At 33.8% G+C, this 24,032-nt stretch overlaps 1 protein-coding gene across 6 annotated transcripts in view; it reads right to left on the bottom strand.

Moving 5' to 3' along the window:
- PTBP2 (polypyrimidine tract binding protein 2) overlaps positions 1-24,032 on the bottom strand; it is an 82,964-nt gene that overhangs the window by 36,347 nt on the left and 22,585 nt on the right. For all 6 annotated transcript variants that reach the window (XM_043575636.1, XM_043575637.1, XM_043575638.1 and 3 more), the window contains 3 exons: positions 18,144-18,219; positions 2,546-2,718; positions 1,539-1,682 (listed from right to left, as the gene is read on the bottom strand). In XM_043575636.1, the coding sequence (XP_043431571.1) occupies positions 1,539-1,682; positions 2,546-2,718; positions 18,144-18,219 (393 nt within the window). The remainder of the gene's footprint in view (positions 1-1,538; positions 1,683-2,545; positions 2,719-18,143; positions 18,220-24,032) is intronic.

Genomic DNA, 24,032 nt, shown 5'->3' with positions numbered 1-24,032 from the left:
GACAGATGGACAGAAGATAAACATAACAGCTAACACTGAAAGAATGAAATAATTTAGATAGAGTGAGGTATTTTTAAAAATACTATTAATTAGTAGTATCCTTAAAGAATTGTGAAATCACAAAACACTGACCAATTGTAACCTAAAAAGGATTATCAAAAAAGATTAAAGGGCTTCTGAAAATTAAAAATACGGCTGCAAAAACAATTGTTTTGTTTTGTTTTCCCAACACAAGCAACTGTTGCATTGATTGTTCCCTATGTCTGGAATAGTCCAGGCCAGAATAAGTGTATTTATTTCCAAATCACTTTGAAGTATGTTACTGAAATGTCACCTGTTCATGGGGTTTTCACTAAGTATTCTATTCAAAATTATAAATCCCCTTCCCTTACATGCATTTGTCTATAGATGCCTTATCTTTTTTCATGTTCCCTGCAATGGAATCTTTTAAAATGAGAATGCATTCACAAATTACTTTACTAAAAATACTAATATATAAATAAAATTGAAATACTGAATGCCATTTTAAATTCTGAGTAAAATAAATATAGAATATCTTCCTTTGGCATATTTCCTCATGATAAATTCCTAGAAGTACAATTTCTGGTTCAAAAGGAATGAAAATTATTACCAAACTAAAACAAAACCCAGCTGAAAATTCAGCCTTGTCTTTAGACAAAAAATTTTAAGTATTTATTTATCAACTATCAAAATGATCTGGAAAGGTCAGTTTTTATAAAGGTTAAAATATATGAGGAATTATTTTCCATTACATTTTCAGTAAGACAAACAGCCAGATAGTTTATATTTTACTGAAACATAAAACATATAATTAGCTAAAAACTGTATTAAAAGAGCTAAAAGACCGTTCCTTAAATGCTATGTTTTTAGGTCTAAAATCATTCCTATACTATTTAAAAAATACATACATATTAATTTTAAATAATTGGTATCTGCTACATCACACTTAAAAAAATTCAATATATTCATATATTCTTAATTCTTACATTCCCAAACACCCCCACTCCCACCAGAAAACCATTCACACATCTTCAATAAAAATATTTCCATAAGACCTATAGGTCTTAAGTTTCTTATAGAAATATTTTTATTTCTAACATTTTTATTTCTAATTTTAGTTATTAATAACTAAAGGTATTAAACATACCTTAAAACTCTAAGCAACAGACCTATACAGTTTACGCTAATAGTAAGCCCAATCTCATGTACAGTTTCTATACAAAAATTTGAACTTGCAACATGAAAAGGAACATTTTGACTAGAACCTTAAAGCTTTGAAAAAATATTATTTACTTCATCAAGTACCAATTTAAAACATGCACATAATAGACTTCACATACATTTTGTAAATTAACATAATATTTAATACTTAGGGACATACTGCAAGAAAATGTCTTTAAAATAACAAGAAAATGCCCATAGCTTCTGAATGGTTAAAAATTTTTACTTTCTGTTAATATGTTTCAGACTCTTAATATGTCCTAGGCCATTTTATTTGTGTACCTACACATACTCACTTGGTTTAATGTATTATCTGTTTTTAGTTCTTTGTGATTGGAGTACTGGATATAAATTGGTTGGTTACGGAGATGAGGTGTCACAGCAGAATAGTAATTAACCATAGTAATAGCGGCTTCCTCTGTTGCTAGTTCCAAAAATGCCTGAAAATTTAAATAGCAAATATTTTAATACCATGAATTATATTCAAATAAACGTAAGTATCTGTGTAATATATTCAGTTAATGAGAAAAATCAGTACAAGACTATAACCTTCCCAGTTACATTTAGATGTTCAATAAGTTATCCTTACTTATCCTTATTTTCCATATACCACAAATACAGTCTCCCAAAAAAAGCTAAAGAAAATAAAATCTAAACGTTTTCTAACATCAGAATTTTACCACTCTTAGAGACATAAGAAATCTCAGTCATTTTTAAAGCAGTATAACTCAAGAGAGAAAGAAAAAAATTAAGAATTAAATATCAGATTAGTGACATTCATTATATTTAAGAGCATGTTAAATTTCATAAGTTCTTCTAAATGATATCATTAGAAATTTTAAAGCAAAATTTTAATATGCCAGGGCACCTCTGCAACAGATACATTTATTAAATGAATAGTTATCTAGGATTAATGACTATTTTCTTCTAATGCTATCAGATAAACACTTCCATGAGATAAACTTAAAGATGCTACTAGTATCCATACTGTTTTCTGATATCAAAGCCACAATAAAAGAAATATTTCATTTGTATTTTCCACAATCTCATTATAACAACTGTTCAATTAGAGTCCAAAAGTGAATTCAAAAGGCAAAATTTAAAACTACAGTAACTCATTCATTTTGGCTCCCTAGTATTAATTTCCCAAACACCATTACCAGGAAAAGTCAAGAACTTCTGTCATGCTCTTTTACAAAAGTTAGGACCTACTATATTCTACCCTTTTATTAGGAGATAGCTAATTCACACACACAGGATAGCTTGGGGCTTAACAGTTTTGTAAGTCTTGAAAGAAGCATACCTGATTTTTTCCTTTCAGCATAAGGATGTTGGTCACTTTACCAAAAGGTAAGCCTAAAGCAATAACTTCAGTTTCTGTCACTTCACCAGGTAACTTTCGAATATGAAGTACACGAGAAGGAGCACCATCCATTTTATCTTCTCCTTTAAATTTTTTACTATCATTACCATTGGCTGAAAGACATTTAAAAAAATAGTTTATTAATTTTCCCCATTTGTGTAAAAAAAAGAAACCCCACAAAACAAAGTTTAAAAAAGAACTTAATTGAGCCCTGGGTCACAATGGACTCTGTGCTCACAGCTCAGAGCCTGGAGCCTGCTTCGCTTTCTGTGTCTCCCTCTTTCTCCGCCCTTCCCCCGCTCACGATCTGTCTCTGTCTCAAAAATAAACATAAACATTAAAAAAAATTTTTTAAAGGGGCGCCTGGGTGGCTCCGTCCGTTGAGCATCCGACTTCAGTTCAGGTCATGATCTCACAGTTCGTGGGTTTGAGCCCCATGTCGGGCTCTGTGCTCAGAGCCTTGGAGCCTGCTTTGGATTCTGTTCTCCCTCTCTCTCTCTCTCTACCCCTCCCCTGCTGTGTCTCTGTCTCTCAAAAATAAACATTTAAAAAAAATTTTTTTTTAATTAAAAAATATAGCTGAGTATACCTGAATAATTTCTAAAAATTAAAAAACTGGGCTTTCAAAGGGAGAGAGAAAAATCATATCCACCAATTATTATCAAATAAAATTATGTTACCAATTAAGGTAACTACTGGGTAAATGTTTCTGAACAGAGTGTGTGTATGTATACACACACACACACACACACACGTAAAGAGTAATAAATGACAAGCAAAAATTAAAATGCAATTTCAGAAAGAAATTTTCCAATGGCTAAAGAACACAATTCTCTTACAATTTAATCATCTTATTACAGACTAACAGAAATACAAAAAGTGTGAAATATTGACTTAGCAAAAATTAGGGTGATAAGAAATTATTAATGGTTTAATTTGGAAAATATTGTACTCAAAAAGTGGAATCAAAGAAGGCAATGCTGTAAAGATAATCATGCAGTCAATCCACATGACAGCTTAACTACAATGAGTCTCTCCTAATTTACTAATATTATCACTTAATCCACCTAAGTATTTTGTCACTATCAACATCTATATAAAACACTCATGGACTTCATTAACTTACTGTTATTCTGACCTTTAAAATAAACTGATATATTTTTATCCAACAAATTAGTTACCTGCCTTTATTCCAAAGCCTCACCAAAAATAAAAGTCCTACTAAAAACACAAAATTGGTGAGATTTTATGTAAAACTGTTTGAAGGACTTGCAATCTATCCAATATTCCACAAGAGTAGTTCCTAATTGTCTAAAGACTAAGGGATATTTCTGAAACTAACTAAAATGAAGGATCCTCAATCCACTGAGAAATATGTATACTCCACTTGTGTATAATTTTAGGTACTTCATGGTACTCCCCAAATCAACACTACCCATAAACATTATATGTGTGTGTTGTGTATGTATATATATTCAACAATATCTATAAAATTCTAAGATCAACTTGATCTCTAAGTGGCTTTAAAATTCACTTACACACTGATTCTTTAAGAGTTACTGAGTATCAAAAAAAAAACAGTTACTGAGTGTCAAGAACATGTTTAGCACTGTTTGAGGCTCTGGGGGATACAGCAGTGAACAAAATGATCAGTAAGATCCCCAATGCTCTGTTACAGTCTAGTAGGAGAGGTGGACTAACTTACATGAACAAAATATCTCTTACAGTGATTAACTGCTATGAATAAAGCAAAGCAAAATGTTGTTGATTAAAATGGACTTAGCAGAGAACTAGAAGAAGGTGGTGTGATAGTGACTTTATTGGATAATTAAAGAATATCTCTAGGAAATAATATGTGAACTCACTCGATAATTAAGTTAAATTTAAGTCATATTTTATGCTAAGAGCTTTACTGAAGTTTATATACAGGAATGGCCAGCCAATGCCTTTAGAAATCCCCTTTGGATGGCTTTGTACAGAAGAGTAGTAGGCTCTGGCCTCTGGATCTTGCTGGCTAGCTCCTAATCACTCCAGAAATAAGAAAAACTAAAAGAAGCCCTCTATACTTCATAACTAAGGACGGTTTGTACATGCACAAGCATCTGAATATATTAGAAAGAAGAAAGAGGCTGTATTTTCTCTTTTGTGGCATTTTATTGAACAAAATCATGACTGGGTCTGTTAGCCGAAAATGTAAGTAAAGCAGGAATTTAAGGATACATGTATACTTTAAGTCTTATAATTGGCATACAAACATATACTCTTATGTAAGACTACAGCCATTTCTTGGCAAAGCAAACGGAGTACAGAATCCTGATAGTCTGTGTTCTCATTTGTTCATTTGTTGGAATAACAAGAACGAATACTTCATAATCCAATCTAGAGCCCCAGGAGTTATAGGTTATGGTATCAGTAAATTTCAGTTTTTCCTAATTTAGTCTGTCCTTTTCTTTCTGGGGAAAAAAAAGCAAAAAAAAAGTACATCACAATAAAGATACTATCTATTACTGCATACATAAAGGCTTCCCTTTTTAAATTATTTTTAGAATATGATCCTCAAAAGGTTAACAGCCTGCATTTTCCCATTATAAAGAAAATAGGATAGTTTATTGTTCTGGATTTGTGTTGGGTAATTCCTGGGCAGTGTGAATTGTGAACGTTAGTAAAACAGTTAAATAATATGGAAAGGTGGAATCATTTTGAAAAGTCAAAGAAAATAAATAACCTTATTTTTTGAAGCTACTTTCCTTCTACATCAACATTTAACATTCCCTGCAAATTAACTACATGCCAAACACTGTACAACTCTATAGTACAATCCCATTTATGGATAAGAGCTAGTTAAGTCGACCAAGGTCAGACATTAAGTACTAAAAGACAAAAAGTAATAGAAAAAGACTGAAACTCAGGAAATAGGACTCCATGGCCTGTGGTCTTAACCCACCACACTATACAAGGATCCCAAAGACAAATATTGCATTATACACAATTGCCAAGAGAGGATCTGTCCTTTTCTTCCAAAGACCATGTAACATCAAAACTTACACTTTGGTCACACTCTGATATTCCCTCAGTTAGTTAATACTTTAAAAGGGGTAGCTACTAAATATTCATACTTTAGTACTAAATATTCATATTTTGGTGTGAAATATTATTAAAGTTTTCATTTTAGATAATGAGACTATGAGAACATGAAATTGGGAAATAAGGACTTCTTTAATCATATGACTAAAGCATACTTTCATCTATAAAAACACTCCAGCCCTAGAAAAGAAAAAGGGCACAAGAAAATATATAGCCCTTAGCTTATAAAACACATAGGCCATTTATTACCCTATCAGAGAAGTAAGGAAGATTGGGTCTCTCTGGGTTACAGATCTAGGATTCTTCAAAGGCAAAGAATAATTTGAACCTCTTTCCATGATCTTTTCCCTTCCACTCCTCAAGTAAATCCAGAAACTTCTGGTTTGTGTATGTAAAACCAGTAACAATTAAAATGATTTCTAAGAACTCAGGCAACAACAATATAGTAATACTTTTATTTATGCATACAGGTTGTATATAAATTGCAGAAACCTTTAATATTATTTTCCATATACTATTCAGCCTTCTTAAAGCCTTTTGCTTAAGATGTTCTTCTCAAATTTGAAACAAAATAATACGTAAAAATATGCAGAAACTGTTTCTATTTGAATACTTCCTCTGCCAAATTCAAAAGTGGTTTTCTACCACAATTCTAAAGTGACCATGTTCATTCACCTTTAATCAGTCTCTTTTTTCCCTTGACTGACCTTTGCTTTTTACTGGTGTTTATCACAGTTTTCACGTAACAGTCTCACCAAGATTCTGGGTAATTTGTTAAATCCATCCATGGCCAAAATACTGTAAGCCCTCTCATATTTACCATATCTCTGTTCTCACAGCACCCCTAACAATTCACATCTAGTTTTCTTACTTCCCTGACTCACTGTATAGTTGTTTGAACTTTCTGTTAAGCACGCATTCCCAGTAATGGTGGGAATTCCTCAAGCTGTACTGGCCCCAAAGTCCTATCTTTACTTGCTCATGTAAAACCTGGGTCTCAAAAACCACCTGCTCATTTAATTTGTAAATCTATTACCTTAGTCCCACTCATTCACCAATTTTCTAATTCTATACTTTCAACTGCATCAGCCTGAAGTGCAACATTACAAAACTTTAACTTCCACTTATTTATACAGTAGAAACTATTTAACAAAAGATAAGTACATTCTCATTCTCTGAAGTCTTTCAGACCCAACCATGTATAAAAAAGCATTGGTAGCATCCTTATCAAATGTGAAACTGAGAGGAAAAGCAGTTTCAATTCCAATCAGTTTTAGTTAAGGCTTCAGGGCAAAGCATGTTATAAAAGCTGTTGGCTTTAGAAAAATAAAAAATAAAAATAAACCTGAGTTACGAAAAATGAATGCTCATATTCTTTACATTCCTGTCTGGGAAAACAGAAAACCCAAAGAAGAATTAACTAGAAATGCAGGTATATACAGAAAGACACTTCTGTTATTCTGCTAGCTGTTTAGTCAGGTCCAACAGTCACCACACAAAAAATCTTAGATTTAATGTAAAAACTGGCTATAACTCTGCATTTTCAAGAAGCTGCGCTGCACAGCCTACTTGCCAGAAGTACCTTACGCATGAGCTAGGAAAAAATAGAAGGCTAAACTAGAAGACTCATGTGCTGGAATACTTCAAAGCATTATAGCAAAATGAAATGGCATTATATAAAAATGTCTTCACATAAAAATTAAAATCTCAAAGAATTCTGAGTAACATATACCAGAATCTATGGGATGATTTCAGTTTTTTCACATAAAGCAAAATATCACACTTTTAACAATATTTAAATCCTACTATTATAGAATAACAATCAGGATTACTGGCAGAAATATGTATACTTTAAAGGGACAGTCCATATCCAGAGCTATGAAGAAATGACTCAAAAAATTAAAGAGACCATATTTTACAATTGTCAAACCTCCTCTCCAATGAAAAACTAGTTATTCCTTTCAATAAAAGCCAAATCCAATACTAGTCAGGGCTAGGTTTTTTTTTTTTATTTTTTTAATGTTTCACTTTTATTTCTGAAGGAATATATTACAAAATATTCTTTTTTTAAAAATTTTTTTAACGTTTATTTATTTTTGAGACAGAGAGAGACAGAGCATGAACGGGGGAGGGTCAGAGAGAGAGAGTGGGAGACACAGAATCTGAAACAGGCTCCAGGTTCTGAGCTGTCAGCACAGAGCCCGACACGGGGCTCAAACTCACGCACCGTGAGATCATGACCTGAGCTGAAGTCGGCCGCTTAACTGACTGAGCCACCCAGGTGCCTCTATTACAAAATATTCTTAATGCACGACTTCTTATTTACCTGAGACTAAAATTCTAATGACTTTAACTTTTCTCACTTCTAAATTTTTTTTTTTCCTGACACAAAAAACTGGCATGTATATAGAAAGAAAGTCTGGACAGATGAGGGAAAGGCCACTGAACAGACATTTTTAGAAACAGAATTCTATAGTAAAGTGATTTTGAGGAAACATTTTGGATAAAGCTGGAATAGAAGAATGAAATCCTCTTCTGTATCTGATAATCATAAAAGTTTCCTTGTAATACTGTCTGTAAAAGTACTTTTTTGAGACACTTGGATGACAATGGCATTTTTTTTAATAAACTTTTTTAATGTTTTATTTATTTTTGAGAGAGTGAGGGAGGGAGGGACAGCATGAGTGGGGAGGGGCAGAAAGAGAGGGAGACACAGAATCCCAAGCAGGCTCTAGGCTCAGAGCTGTCAGCATAGAACCCAATGCGGGGCAAGAACCCACGAACCGTGAGATCATGACCTGAACTGAAGTCAGTTGCTTAACTGAGTCACCCAGGTGCCCTGACAATGGCATATTTTTCCAGGCAAGTAGAATCACAAGTTTTTAAAGGTCTTTAATGCTGTTTGCTCCTATAAGCAATCATATTCAAATTGGGGTCTGTGAGATCACATACAGACTCTCATCTTTTTTGTTAAGGAAAAAACATCTTAAAACTCAGGGTTTCCAATGTGAATGAAGGTAAAATAAATTGAAAGCATGTAAATTTCTTATGTTAAAACAAGGCTTTAAGGAATTTTATTCCATCAGAACACAAGACTCAATCATTCTTTAGTCACTGAAGTACATTGTCTTTCCTAAAGATACTTTTAAAAAGATAGTAACAAATTATTGTTTCTTTCCACCAAAACCCAATCTCCTTTTCCATGATTTTCCCTTTGTTAATGGGACTATCATCCATCAATCTAGTGATTATCTAAGCCCAAACGAATACTTCTCCCAAACCAGTCTACTTCCAAATAACTCAGAAGTTCTAATTTCTTGATACATTATTTCTTCCATATTCTAAGAACCTAAAATTCAGAACACCTTAACATCTCTGGAGATGACAGTACAGTGTTTGTCTACCCTGTGTACAGTAGTAACCCTCACTCCATACCCTACGAAACACACATGGAAGAAAAATCTTTTCTAAAATGTAAATCTGGTAAAGTCCAAGCTCCCTAACATAACAAATCAAATCTTATATGCAAACCTCTACCTATCAGAACTCAACTTTAGTCACTCCCCTTCTCATATTTCACATTCCAGCAAGATAAAACTAGGACTAGCTCATGGTTCCCAGAAGTATTCTACAGTTTCAAACGAATTTTGCACTTGTTTGAAAACTCTGTAAATCCATATAGAATATGTCCAACACCACAGAGAATTAATTCCCTTGTACTTCCTGTTCATCCGAACACCCACAGGCAACCCTTATTCTGGCTACTATACTAAAACTTGATTATCTGTTCTTTATAAAAATGGAATCACACAGTGAGTACTCTTGTGTCTAGCTTCTTTTGGTTCATAGAAGGTCTACTAATATTCACTCATGTTTTTGTGTTAATCATTCTTTTGTTATGAGTAAGTAGTAATCTACTGTTTGATTATACTATAATTCACTGACATTTTCCTATTTACAGACATTTGGGTAATTTCAAGTTTGGGACCATCATAAATCAAGTTTTTTATACACATTTGTACAAGTCTTACAGTGAACATGTTTACACTGGGTAAAAACCTAGACCAGAAAGTACGAGGTCATAAGCTGTGTTCATGTTTAACTTTAAATTTTTTTTTTTTTTCAACGTTTATTTATTTTTGGGACAGAGAGAGACAGAGCATGAATGGGGGAGGGGCAGAGAGAGAGGGAGACACAGAATCGGAAACAGGCTCCAGGCTCTGAGCCATCAGCCCAGAGCCTGATGCGGGGCTCAAACACACGGACCGCGAGATCGTGACCTGGCTGAAGTCGGACGCTTAACCGACTGCGCCACCCAGGCACCCCATCATGTTTAACTTTATAAAATACTGCCAAAGTTGTTTTCCAAACTATTTTACACTTTCACCAGCAATGGCAAGTTGTTCCAATTGCTCCACATCCTTCCTCATCAACATTTACATTGCCAATCCGTTTAATTTTAGCTTAAATTCCAGTGGGTGTGACATGCCTCACAGCAGTTGTTAACTTGTGTTTTCCTGATGACAAATATATTATTTTCGTGCATTTATCAACCATTCATATACCTTCTTTGGTCTATTTCAAAAAAAATTAGGCTGTTTGTGCTTATAGATGTGAAAGAATTCTTAAGCTATTTTGGATACAAGTCCTTTGTCAGATATATGCACAAATATGTGAATATTAGGATCTTTTCCCAACCCGTGCCTTGCCTGTTCATTGTCTTAACAGTGACTTTTGATGTTTTTCATTTAGATGAAATGTCTAGTTTATAAATTATTCTTTTATGGGTAGTGGTTTTTGTGTGTTCTCTAAAAAAAAACTTTATTTACCTGAAGGTTAGATATATACTCTATATTTTTTCAAAATGCTTTATGTATTTAGTTTTTTAGGTTTAGATATACATCCATCTAACTTTTCTGTACAGTATCAGGTAGTTTCTTTCTTTTTTTCATATGTGTTTCTGTTTTCTGGCACCATTTCCCCAAATGAATGACCAAGGCACCTTTGTAAATAATCAGTTGATCATAAATATAGGAGCTTCTTTCTGCACGCTATTCTATAAATACTAATCCTGCTAATATTAAACTGTTTGATTACCACAAATTTACAGTGAATCTTGAAATCAGATAGTGTCACTTTTTTTTCTTTTGGAAAATGGTTTTAATCTAGGTCCTTTTTTATTTCCACATAAATTTTAGAATCAACTTGTCAATTTCAATTTAAAAGCCTGTTGAGCTTGGCTGACTTATAGATTCAATTCCATCCAATTTGGGGGAAAATGACATTTTAACATATTGAGACTTCTAATTCATGAACATGGTTTCTTCCTCATTCAGGTCTTTAATATCTCTTTGTAGCATCTTATATAGTTACTGGTATACTTGTCTCCCAAATTATTTGTTAAATGTATTCCTTGATATTTGTGTTTCTGGTATTTTTGTAAATGGATTTTTTTTCATTTCATTTTCCAGTAATTTGCTAATAATATCAGGAAACAATTTTTGTATACTGAACTGGCATCATATAACCATTCTAAATTCACTGATCAGTTCTATGCACCATTTTTTAGATTCCTTTGGGTTTTTTATTTTAAAAATTATGTTTATTGAGCAGAAGATAGTTTTACTTCTTCCTTTCTAATCTTTATGCTATTTTATTTGCCCTATATAAACAAAAAGCAGGAGAAAATGTGAAAACAGACATTACTTCATTCCTGCTTTTAAAGAGAAAACATTGGGGCGCCTGGGTGGCGCAGTCGGTTAAGCGTCCGACTTCAGCCAGGTCACGATCTCGCGGTCCATGAGTTCGAGCCCCGCGTCAGGCTCTGGGCTGATGGCTCAGAGCCTGGAGCCTATTTCCGATTCTGTGTCTCCCTCTCTCTCTGCCCCTCCCCCGTTCATGCTCTGTCTCTCTCTGTCCCAAAAATAAATAAACGTTAAAGAGAAAACATTCAATATTTCACCATTAAAGAATGGAATTTGTTTTAGGCTCTTACTGGATGTCCCTCACTCAATCTGTGGAGGTTCCCTTACCAGTTTTCTGAGTTTTATCATGAATGAATGCTGTATCTGTCCTATTGTATCTGTCCTATTCTCCTATTGACATTTTTTCCCCTTCATTCTATTATTGTGATAAATTACACTGAGTTCACTTTGAAATGTTAAACCTTACAATCCTTGGGTCCGCCTCAATTAATAATCATGAATTATCATTTACAAACTGCTAGATATGATAATCTAACATTTTGTTAAGAATATCTGCATTTATGTTAATGAAAAATATTGGTTTGAAATCTTGATATCTTATATCCTCTTTGTTAGGTTTTGGTATCAGTCATAGCAGCATCACAAAGTGAATTTGGAGTATTCTCTGCTTCTCTTTTTCTAAAAGCAGTATACTGAAGATGGCTATTATTTCCTACGTTGAAGTTTCATAAAATACAACAGTGAAACCACCCATATCTGAGTAAACTCACCTATGAGTGAAATCACCTATGCCTGGAGTAATCTTTGTGAGAAGATTACTAATCTAATTTTTATAATAGACATAGAGCTAATCTGTATATATTATGGAGTAACAGTTTATGTCAGTGTTTTGCTAAGTTAGGTTTGTGAAGGATCTTGTCTATATCACCTAGGTTGCTGAATTTATTGGCATTACTACTCTTTGTAGTACTGCCTTATTTTCCTGTTAGTTTCTGTAGGATCTGTAGTGGTACCTCTACTTTCATTCCTGATATTGGTAATATAGCTTTCTTTTCTTGACTGATTAAACTTTTTAAAAAATGCTTATTTGAGAGAGACAAGGAGAGCATACATATGTACAAGCAGCGGAGGGGCAGACAGACAGGGAGAGAGAGAATCTCAAGCAAGCTCCATCCACACTGTCAACGTAGAACCTGACACAAGGCTTGAACTCCCAAACCATGAGATCCTGACCTGAGCCGAAATCAAGAGTTTGATGCTTAACTGACTGAGCCACTCAGGCACCTCTAAAGCTTTTTCTAAAGTAGGTATTTTCTAATATGGGTATATACATAGACATATTTTCCCCATGTACTTTCTCAAATGAGCCAACAAATTTTAATATATTTTCACTTTCATTCAGTCAGATGCCCTTTACATCTTCATGTATTATTCAGAACTGTGTAGTTCAATTTTCAAATATTTGGTGATTCTTACTTAAATTCTACTATGATCAGATACTATATAAGCTTTCAGTCATTTGAAATCTATTATTTTATGTCCTAATATATAGTCGATCATGGTGCTATATACACTTGAGAAGTTTTTCTGCAGTTAGGGTATAGTTTTGTGAATGTGAGTTAAGCCCAGCTGAATGTTCAGCACTGTTCAAATCCTCTATTTTAAAGATCTGTCTTATCAATTACTGTAAGAAATGTTAAAATATCCAACAATGATTATAGACTGGTTTCTCTCTTTAGTTTTACACATACATGTATTTTTTCATAAACTCTGAAGCTCTATTACTGGTATAAAGTGTTTTTCAATATATTAACCCTTTAAGCACTACAAAATATGATATTTTTATATCTGGTAATACTCCTGTCTTGAATTTTACTCTGAGGCTAATATAATCAGATGAATTTTCTTGTGCTTGTTGTTTGCACAGAATATTATTTTCAATCCTCTTTACTTTCAGCCTATCTGTGTACTTCAACCTGACTCTAGAAGATACTGCAGTCAGACCTTGCTTTTTAATCCAGTCTGACAATCTTTGCCTTTTAATTGGACTTCTTAGACCACTAATGTCCAAAGGAAATATTCTGCAAGTCATGTAATTTTAAATATTCTATTAACCACGTCAAAAAATGAGGAGTGAAATTAATTTTAAGAATAGATTTTAGATCAATATATCTGGAATATTACCATATCAACATATAGTCAATATTTTAAAAACTGAAATATTTTACATTATTACTTTTGATACTATGTTTTTGAAACACAAAGTCATACATCTCCACACATACATCTCCATTAGGAACAGCACAGTTCACGGCCTCATACAGCTAGTGGTTACTACAGCAGATTAAAGGGTTTTTTGTTTTTTTTTTGTTTTTTGGTTTGTTTTTTTTTTTGCTAATTTACATTTACACATTTATGTTTAACATCTGTTTATTTTCTTATTGCCTGGTGTTTTCGTGGTGTTCTTCTCTTGCACTGCACTAACAGAATATTTGATAATATTCCATTTTAATTCCTCCATGGGCTTTTTCCTTTTAAACAGCCTTTCTGAGGTTTTATTCACATGCAATAAGCTGCATACATTTAAAGTATACAATTTGACAAGTTCTGACATATGCAAACATCCATGAAATCTTCACCCTAAGAGAGTATATATATCATTCACCCCTAAATTTCCTTGTACCCTTCGCAACCCATCCCCCTGGCTCCTCCCCACCCCCAAATCCAATCTGCTTCAGTTTGTATCTCCTTGGGTTTTATATAAATGAATTCATACAGAATGTACTCCCCCTCCCCCGCCCATTTCTTTTACACAGTAGCATTATTTGGGTATTTATCCCTGCTATTACATGCATCAATATCTTATTCCAGGAGTGGCGGCTCAGTACAGCATAAGACTCTTGATGTTGGGGTCATGAATTCAAGCCCCACATTGGGCAGACAGCTATCATAAAAGAAAAATAGCTTATTCTACATGTCTGAGTAGTATTTCATTGTATCCAAAGGAATACGAAGCCAAAATTGCAATCTATTTATCCATTCATCTGTTGATGGACATGTGGATTGTTTATGGCTTTGCTTATTACAAACAAGCTATTATGAACATTCAACTGAGTTTTTTTAGTTTTTTGGGTTTTTTTTAAATGAACATATGCCTTCATTTTTCATGCATAAATGCCTAAGAGATAAACAGCTGACAAACGTCATTTGGTAGTTTAACTTTTTAAGAATCTGCAAGATTATTTTGTCCAAGTAGTTCTTCGAAAGTTTACATTCTCACCAACATGAGAGTTACAGTTCATCCACATCCTTTCCAACACTTAGTATGGTCAATCTCTTAAATATTAGCCATTATAACAGGTGTGTAATGTTATCTCACTTCAATTTGCATCTAATGATTAATGACATAGAGCATCTTTTTCATGTACTTATTTGCCATATGTTTTTGCTGAACTATCAAGTATTTTTGCCAATTTATTACACTAGGTTGTTTGTTGCCTTAAGTTTTAGCATTTATACAGTCTGAATTTATATATATTCTGGATCAAAGTTCCATATGCTCTGTAAAGATATTCTGCTACTCTATGGTTTGTGTTTTCATTCTACTATCAGTATCTGCAAAAGAACTTAGAGTCTAAAAGCTGATGAAATCCCACTTGTTCTTTTATAGTACTTTTGGGGTCCTATCAAAGAAACGTCTGCCTAATCCAAGGTCACAAAATTTTTTAACTATGTTTCTTCTAGGTCCACTCAGAGTTAATTCTTCAATATGGTATGGGGTACACATCCAAGTGTGTTTTGTTTTTGGTTTTTGCATACAGATACCTTAGTCAAAAACCAGTTGTCCATAATTATGTAGGTTTATTTCTGGATTCTATTCTGTTCTATTCATCTATTTATCTTTCTTTATGCCACTATGATACTGTTTTGATTACTCAGCTTTATTGTAACTTGAAAACAGGGAATCAGTCCTCCCAACCTTTTCTCTATTCACTTTTAACTGTACTTCCTTGTATGTTTTTTTTAATTATTTCAGTATGCAACCTTAATAGAATCTACTTTAAGTTAGAGTTAATATTCTATCACTTCATGTAAATAAAAACCTTACAACTGTAAAATTCTATTATCTTCACTTAGTGCTGTTGTCATATAAACATCAACACACAGTCTCTGTGTGTTCACTCACTAATATTTTCCTTTATAGCTTTAAAAATATCTATAATCCTTGTGTGTTAATTCCACTATCTAGGTCATTTTGGTGTCCACTCCTGTTGAATGCTTCTCTATTAGATGGAATGTTTTCATGCTTCTTTCCATAATTTGTAATTTTTGATGGTACGGGGGATATTATGAATGATAGTTCACAAAAAAAGACTGAGTCATGTCTTCCTTAGGGGGTGTGGCTTTGTTTAGGCAAGCAATTAAATTACTGGTGATCCTTATTGTCTTGTCAGGCCAAACTATCTAGCTTCTTCACTCTTTGTTTTAAGGTTGGTGCTTAGTGTAATGGGTGATCCATTCTCTTAAGGACTGGGCTTTCTGTGGTCTAAATTGAATGCCTGAGGTTCTCTCCAAGATGTCTGCATTCTGACTTCCCAGAACTCCCAAGATCTCAGAGCACTACAGAACCTTGGGAATCACCACTTTAGCTCTCAACCCCAGAACAGGTCCATTCTGACAGATCATGCAGAGTTCTCAACCTGTATACAGGCAGCCCAGCTATTATTCAAAATTCTGAATCAAGTGAATCACCATACTGAATTCTGACCACTGCAAAATGCCCAAACCCCTGGAGAGCTTCCTTTTTCAGGACGCTTCGCAAATCCCAGATGTCTGAGCAGCTTTGAATTCCAGTCTGTCTTTCCAGCTCAGTGAGACCTCCATGCTCTGCTTAGATTCTCCTTTCCTGTGCTACAAGAATAGGGTAGCCCAAGGCAGAAAGCCAAAGCGATCATGCGACTCCCCTCATGGATTTCCCTCTCAGGGATCTTTATCTGGTACTGTCTGCTCATCAATTCAAGACAATATATTTTATACAGTTTTGTAGTTATTATTTTTTTTTGGAGGGCACATGGAAGGAGAAGGAAAGGGTGCTATCAGTTATTCTGTCATAGCCCTACATACTAATTTTTAAAACATTTCAACTATTCATCACTATATGAATTGTTTTAAAAAAATCAAAGTGGCAAAGCAGCGTTAGACATTTGAACCTATTTGTTCAATTATTTGTACGCAGTATTTTGACTATCAAAATCATGGCCTAGTGATTTTGTTTTGTAATCACGGAAAAGTCAATAATAATGATGTGTGGGCAAATTCATTATCACATCATTATGACTATGTTAAGTACTTCATTATAGTTTTTACTTAACTGAAGTGCCAGGCATATGTATGTGTGTGCCAAGGCGCACCTATACATAAGCAATGGCTACCTGAAATAAATCAAAATGCTTCTAGTTTTTACAATCCTTTTACTACCCAAAACAATTAATTCCTCAAGCAAGTAATTCAGGAAAGGGTTCAGAAAAAAGGAACTTCGGTTTTAGGTAAACAGTGTAAAATGCAGGGGTATAGGCAGAATAATTAATTCATTGTCATTATCATCATCATTATCCCCATATCAAATTTTGATCCATAAAACAAGAGTCTAAAAATTAGTTTATATTTGTTTAGACAGACCTTACAACCAACCAACTTTATTTCAGACATATATACAATTTAAGAAAAATACCCTATGAAGATAATATGGAGAAAACATTAAAAAACCCAATTCAAAGAATTAAAATATTGTTATAGCAAAGAAAAAAAGGTTGAAAGCACACAGAAAAGAAAACTATCTAGCTCAATCTTTTGACTTTTATTTAGTTGGGCTTTAGAGCTTGTGGGATAGAGAATACTTCAAATATAGTAATTCCCTTTATCTGCTGTTTCACTTTCTATGGTTTCAGGTACCAGTAGTCAACCATGATCCAGAAGCAGATGATCCTCCTTCTAAAATACTGTCAAAAGGCCAACAGTACCCTAACACTGTATCACAATGCCTATACATCATTCACCTTGCTTCATCTCATCACACAGCCATTTTATAATCTCACACCATTACAGGAAGACAAAGGGTGAGTACAATACAATATTTTGAGAGACAGAGGGAGAGAGTATGCACATTCACATAGCTTTTATTACAGTTTACTGTTATCACTGTCCTATTTTTAGTTTTCGTTAATCTCTTAATGTGCCTAATTTATAAATTAAGCTTTATAGATATGTATGTACAGGAAAAAACACTGTATATATAGGGTTTTGTACCATCTACAGTTTCAGACATCCACTGCAAATCTTGGAACACATGCCCAGGGAGGTGGGGGGAACTATTATAAAAAATTTTTCTGTAAGACACTCAAACACAAAAACTAAAAACAAAAGGATAAAAGGGGCAAGAATGAGGGGACTTTTAACATGAAAGGAAAAGGTTATATTTTTGTGATTAAAGAAAGGGCAAAAACACTTACTACTTGTCCACAAAAGTCACCAATTTTAGGTATTTTACTTGACACATATATACTCTAATAAAACTTCCTCTGTAGTGTTTCAACAGAAACATTTTTTTTTCTCCAACAGGAACATTTAAAACATTTAACATAAATTATAAAAGGCTATTCTGGTAAAGCAGACTAAATATTAGTTTTAATATTCTGACCCATAAAATGGCAAATAACTAAATTAAACACTGTTAAGAGAGTAACACTTACCTGTAACCACCATGCTGCTCATATTAGAGTTTGGACTACTGAGAACACTGCCTGAGAGTAGTTCGTCAGATCCTCTCTAGAAAAAACAAACACATTAACATAAGTTATCTTTAAATTTAAAAATATTAATCCATCACTTATCTGTATTTTCCAAGTATTCGCTGAAAAACAAATGTCAGGTGTTACATACACTATTGGCAGTATTTTAAAATATTTTAAAAGTTTAACCACTAAAATAGAAAATTAACTTTCTTGTCAATCTCTTTTCCACAAAGCCAACAGGGCTTCCTTTCTTCCTTTCACCTAAGTATTGGCTCACTACCAATAATAAAAATGTTTCCAAGCTTTCTTTTTTTTCTTTTAATTTTTAAGAGCAGCTTTAGGTTTGCAAGAAAATTGAGAAGGCAGCCAACAGAGACTTCTATTTACTCCCTTCCCCCATACATACATAGCCTCCCTCATGATCAACAACTCCCACCACAGTGGTACAGTTTTTACCAAGGATCAACCCGCATGGACACATCATAATCACTGAAAGTCTGCAGTTTACCGGAGGGTATTGATGTTGTACATTCAGCAGGTTTGAACAAATGTGTTAGGATGTATTTCTATCATTATAATATCATATAGAGGATTTTCACTGACCTAAGAAATTCTCTGTGCTCTGCTTTATTCATCCTTCCCCAACCCTATCCCTGGTGACCACTTAAGTTTTTACGGTCTCTAGAGTTCTGCCTTTTCCAGGACGTCATATAGTTAGAATCATACAGTATGTAGACTTCTTAGAATGGCTTCTTTCATTTAGTAACATGGATTTAAGGCTCCCCCTTATCTTTTCTTGGCTTGATAGGTCATTTTCTTTTACTTCTGAAAATTATCCCAGTGTCTAGACATACCACAAACACTTTTGGATGCTCCCAAGTTTTGACTATAAGGCTGCTATAAATATCTGTGTGCAGGGTTTTGTGTGTACATTAAGTTTTCAACTCCTCTGGGTAAATACCAAGATGCACAATTGCTAGATTGTGTGGTAAGAGTACATTTAGTTTTATAAAACTGCCAAACTGTTTTTCAAAGTGATTATACCATTTTGCATTCCCACTAACAATATATGAAAATTCCTGTTGCTTCACATCCTCATCAGCATTAAAGATTGTCAGTGCTCCACATTTTGGCAATTCTGATAGGTGTGTATCTTGTTTTAGTTTACATTTCCTCAATGACATATTTTGTGGAATATCTTTTCATATGCTTATTTGCCATCTGTACGTCGTCTTTGGTGAAGTGACTATTACGGTCTTTGGTCCATTTTCTAATTGTTTTCCCACTGTTAAGTTCTAAGAGTTCTTGGTCTGTTTTGTCCTTCATCAGATGTATCTTTTGCAAATGCCTTCTCCAGTCTGGGGTTTAGCTTCTAATTCTCTTGATACTGTCTTTTAAAGAGAAGTTTTTAATTTTAATGTGGTCCAGCATATCAATTATATTTTCATGGACTGTGTCGTTGGTGTTATATCTAAAAAGGCATCATCATACCCAAGATCATATAGGTTTTCTCCTATATTATCTTCTAAGAATTTTACAGTTTTGCATTTTACACTTAGGTTTATGATATACTTTGAGTTAATTTTTCAGAAGAGTGTTAACTGCGTCTGGATTCATTCTTTTGCAAGTAGATGTCCAATTATTCCAGCAGCATTTGTTAAAACGCCATTATTTGCTCCACTGTCTTGCCTTTGCTCTGTCATCAAAGATAAGCTATGTTTACAGGGGGCTCTATACTAGGATCTCTATTCTGTTCCACTGACCTATTTGTCTATTCTTTCACCAAAACCACACTGTCTCAATTACGGTAGCTTCACAGTAAGTGCTGAAATTGGGCAGGATCAGTCCTCCAATTCTGTTCTTCTTCAATATTGTGTTGACTATTCTGGGGTCTTCTGCCTCTCCACAGAAACTTTAGAATCTGTTTGTTGATATCCATAAAATAACTTGCTGTAATTTGGACTAGGATTGCACTAAATCTGTACGTCAAGCTGGAAAGAACCGGTATCGTGACAATACTGAGTCTTACTATCCACAAACATGGAATATCTCTCCATTTATTTTGGTTTTTGGTTCATTAATCAGAGTTTTGCAGTTTTCCTCACAGAGATCTTCTATATATTTTGTCAGATTTAATACCTAGGTATTTCACTTTCTGCGGTTCTGTCAGTGATACTGTGTTTTTAATCTCAGATTGCACTTGTTCACCACTGATATATAGGAAAGCAGCCGATGTTTGTATATGAACCTTGAATCCTGCAACAGTGCAATTATTGCTTCTTAGTTCTAGATTTTTTTCAGTTCTTTCAGATTTTCTACATATACCATGTCATCTGTGAACAATTTTATCTCTTCTTTCTTGATCTGTGTACCTTTTCTCTTTTCTTGCCCTACCACATTAGCAAAAGCTTCCAATAGGATGTTGAAAGGAAGTGATGAGATGGAATGTCCTTTCCTTGTACCTAATCTTAGAAAGTGTTGAGTTTCTCACCATTAAGTATGATGTTACCTGTAGGTTTTTTATTTTTTGTAGATATTTTTCATCAAGTTGAGGAAGTTCTCATCTATTTCTAGCCTTTGTCATAAGTGGATATTAGATTTGTCAAATGTGATTTTTCTTTTTTCAGTCTACTGATGTAATAGATTAACCTAGTTTTCATTGTTTTTATGACAAGTATGCAATATTGCATTAAGAAAAGGGGCTCTGTAGTCTAGTTTCCACCTACCAGCTATGTAACTAGTAAATAACTATCCTAAGTTTTAACTTCCTCATTTGTAATATGAAGAAAGTATTTACATTAAAATCCTTGGGATTAAATGCTGTAACACACAAACAGTGGTTACCAGACAGTGTGCCTAGCCCACTGCAGCAGTGTTCACTATAATATTCCGAAGTGTCAACCAAGCACAGGGTCCATATATAACTGTTGACTAATGAATGAATGCTGATTATTATTAACAGTTGCCCAAGTTCTCAGAAAACACAGACTCCCATACTTTTCAAAAGTATACTTGACCTGTTTTCATGTATATATATATTATTAGTTTACTTCTTAGATGTTTGCGGGAGTCATAATCCTTCCATACCAGTGGGGGTTCATAAGTAACTCTGGAGATAAGGGGTGAGGAATCTTAGGTCTTCTGAAGTATAAAAGCCTGTAATTCTGATGTGTGGTGTGCAGAACACTCTCCTTCCTACAATATATGTTCATTAACGAATTAATTTTTTCTTTAACATTCTATTTGTGGTCTTGTTTCTCCCTCAAATGATTTCACACATGCTGCTAAAATACAGTAGGTTTAACAGCCTTCATAACAGAGTAGAATATAAAATTATTTGCAATTCTTGATATTTTTACCAAAATTACTGAAAATATGTTTATAAACATTATTTTTAAAAAAAGTTATGGGGTGCCTGGGTGGCTCAGTCGGTTGAGCGTCCGACTTGGGCCCAGGTCATGATCTCACAGTCTGTGAGTTCAGGTTCCGCGTTGGGCTCCATGCTGACAGCTCAGAGCCTGGAGCCTGCTTCAGATTCTGTGTCTCCCTCTCTCTCTGCCCCTCCCCCGCTCATGCTCGCTCACGTTCTGTCAAAAATAAACATTAAAAAAAAAATTTTTTTAAGTTATGTTGGCTTTTCCACTGAATATAAAGCTTACCACTACTATGCCCAAAATAAGTGATTCTATAGTACTAATAACGTTAATGTTTCCACATTAACTGATAGGACAATTTTATTTGCTATATCTTGACACTGATGCTTAACTTGGAAAAGATATAAAATCAAATGACTCAACAGAATCGTGATTGATGGTTGTTCCACAATACTGGCTATGGAAACAAACTAAATTAGAACTTAAATTCGGAATAACAATCTCTACTAAAAATACATATTTTCATAATTAATTCATCTAAGATGGATGTCAATTGATTTTAGATTCCGTTAAAAAAAGAAATGAAGTGTTAAGATACGCATTGACGTGCTTTTTAAAATCTGACCACAGAAACTTTTTCCTGTATAATGACCATTTCATGAGAAATTAGTATCCCACAAAAACAATCAGAAAAATGCTAACATGGAAAGATACAACTTATACGTCAAAGAAAAAATAAGCGTAAACATATAGGATTAAGTATAAAAGCACATTTAAATGACATTTTACAATCATTCCAGTATTTGAAATTTTTTTAATTTTATTATTAGATATTATGTTCATCACAATAGTACAATCCAAGTACCATCCATCACTCCCAGGTGGAAGAGCTACTGAAACTACCAGGAAGGCAAGCAGTAACTGGAGGCTGAGACTGACAAGAGTCCTGGGCTCTGCCAGGTTTCAGGACTAAGAACTGCCCGAAGACTTTCTTTTCTGGAGAAGAAGGAACCACGACAGAAAGTCATGGGGCAAGGATGCCAACATCAAGTTCCTGAGAAAAACTAGATTTTCAGAAAGGAAGGAACTCACTCACATGACTATTCCTGGTGTCCTTGACAAACCTCAGGTTGAGAATGATCAAAGGAAAAAAATGAAACAAGACAGCACAATTATACATCACCAAACCATGCAGACAAGAACAAAAGCTTAGGAAATAATGAAGCCACAAGATGAAGCTGGCCTAGTGAATAACCTTTATGGAACAAACTGATACCATTTTAAGCCAGCAGGACTTTGGCTTATGAGAAATAAACTTGCCTATTTCTGCCACTATGTTCTGCATTTTATTACAGTAACTTAGCCTTCACCCTAACACATATTTACCTGTAATGTGAAGAAATGGCACTGCCATTTTTATTTAACTGGTTATCTCTATAAGGTCACAAAAAGTGAAATTGGATCCCTATCTAATACAATACACAAAAAATAGTAATTTTCTGATGGGTTACAGACAAATGTAAGAGGCGTTAATTTAAAAACTTCTGTAACGTATGAAGATATCTTTATGACCCTCAGGTCATGTAAGGACTTTTTAAGTTATAACACAAGAAAATGAACCATGTGAGAAAATACTCCTACAGAGTGGCCACAAAATTTCTCTAAAAGAAACTGTATCCCAACAACAGATGAAAACATAAAAACTATTACTAGAGATGGCTTTAAAGATTTCCAACAATCAACAGCAAAGATATCAATAAGAACAAGGCAAAGATTCACATGGTGGAAAAAGAACACATAAATAATTTTAATTATGATGGCAATGGGAACTCATGGCCATATTAAAACTCTATACATTAAAATTAGCAGTTTTTATTCATCAAAACACAGTATTAAGTGAAAAGGAAATCTACAAACTAGGAAATGATATGAGTAACATAAATAACAGAAAATCAATAGCAATACATAAAAAACTATAAAGTTGGTTAAATTCAAATTTTTATTAGGCAAAGACATAAATAGATATTTCATAAAATTTCACAAAAGAAACACTAATGACCATAAATATGTCGGGAGAAAATAAAGATGTAACGCCTCATTAATAATTAGGGAAATATAAAGACCAAAGAAATTATTACATACCAAGATGGCAAAAACCAAGGAATTTAACACTTGACCAAGTGCTGATGAGAATCTGAAACAGTAAGAACTCTTGTATACTATTGTTAACATTAACTGGAGCAAAACACCGACAAATAATCTGTACTACCTTATGAAGTTTAACACACTGTACATCCTAGCAATACTTGTCCTTAGATATGTACCCTCAAAAACTTTTGCACACATGAACCAAGTAGTACAAATATGTTCAGAGCAGCATTATTCTTAAAGTCAAAAACAGTAAATGACCCAGAGGAATTCCAACAAGAAAAGAGATAGATCAGGGTATTTTAACAGATGAATACTACATTGC

The sequence above is a fragment of the Prionailurus bengalensis genome, chromosome C1 (assembly GCF_016509475.1).
Source record: "Prionailurus bengalensis isolate Pbe53 chromosome C1, Fcat_Pben_1.1_paternal_pri, whole genome shotgun sequence".
Taxonomy (NCBI): domain Eukaryota; kingdom Metazoa; phylum Chordata; class Mammalia; order Carnivora; family Felidae; genus Prionailurus; species Prionailurus bengalensis.
Note: the sequence above shows the minus strand (reverse complement) of the source record. Positions and strands in the feature narration are given on the sequence as shown.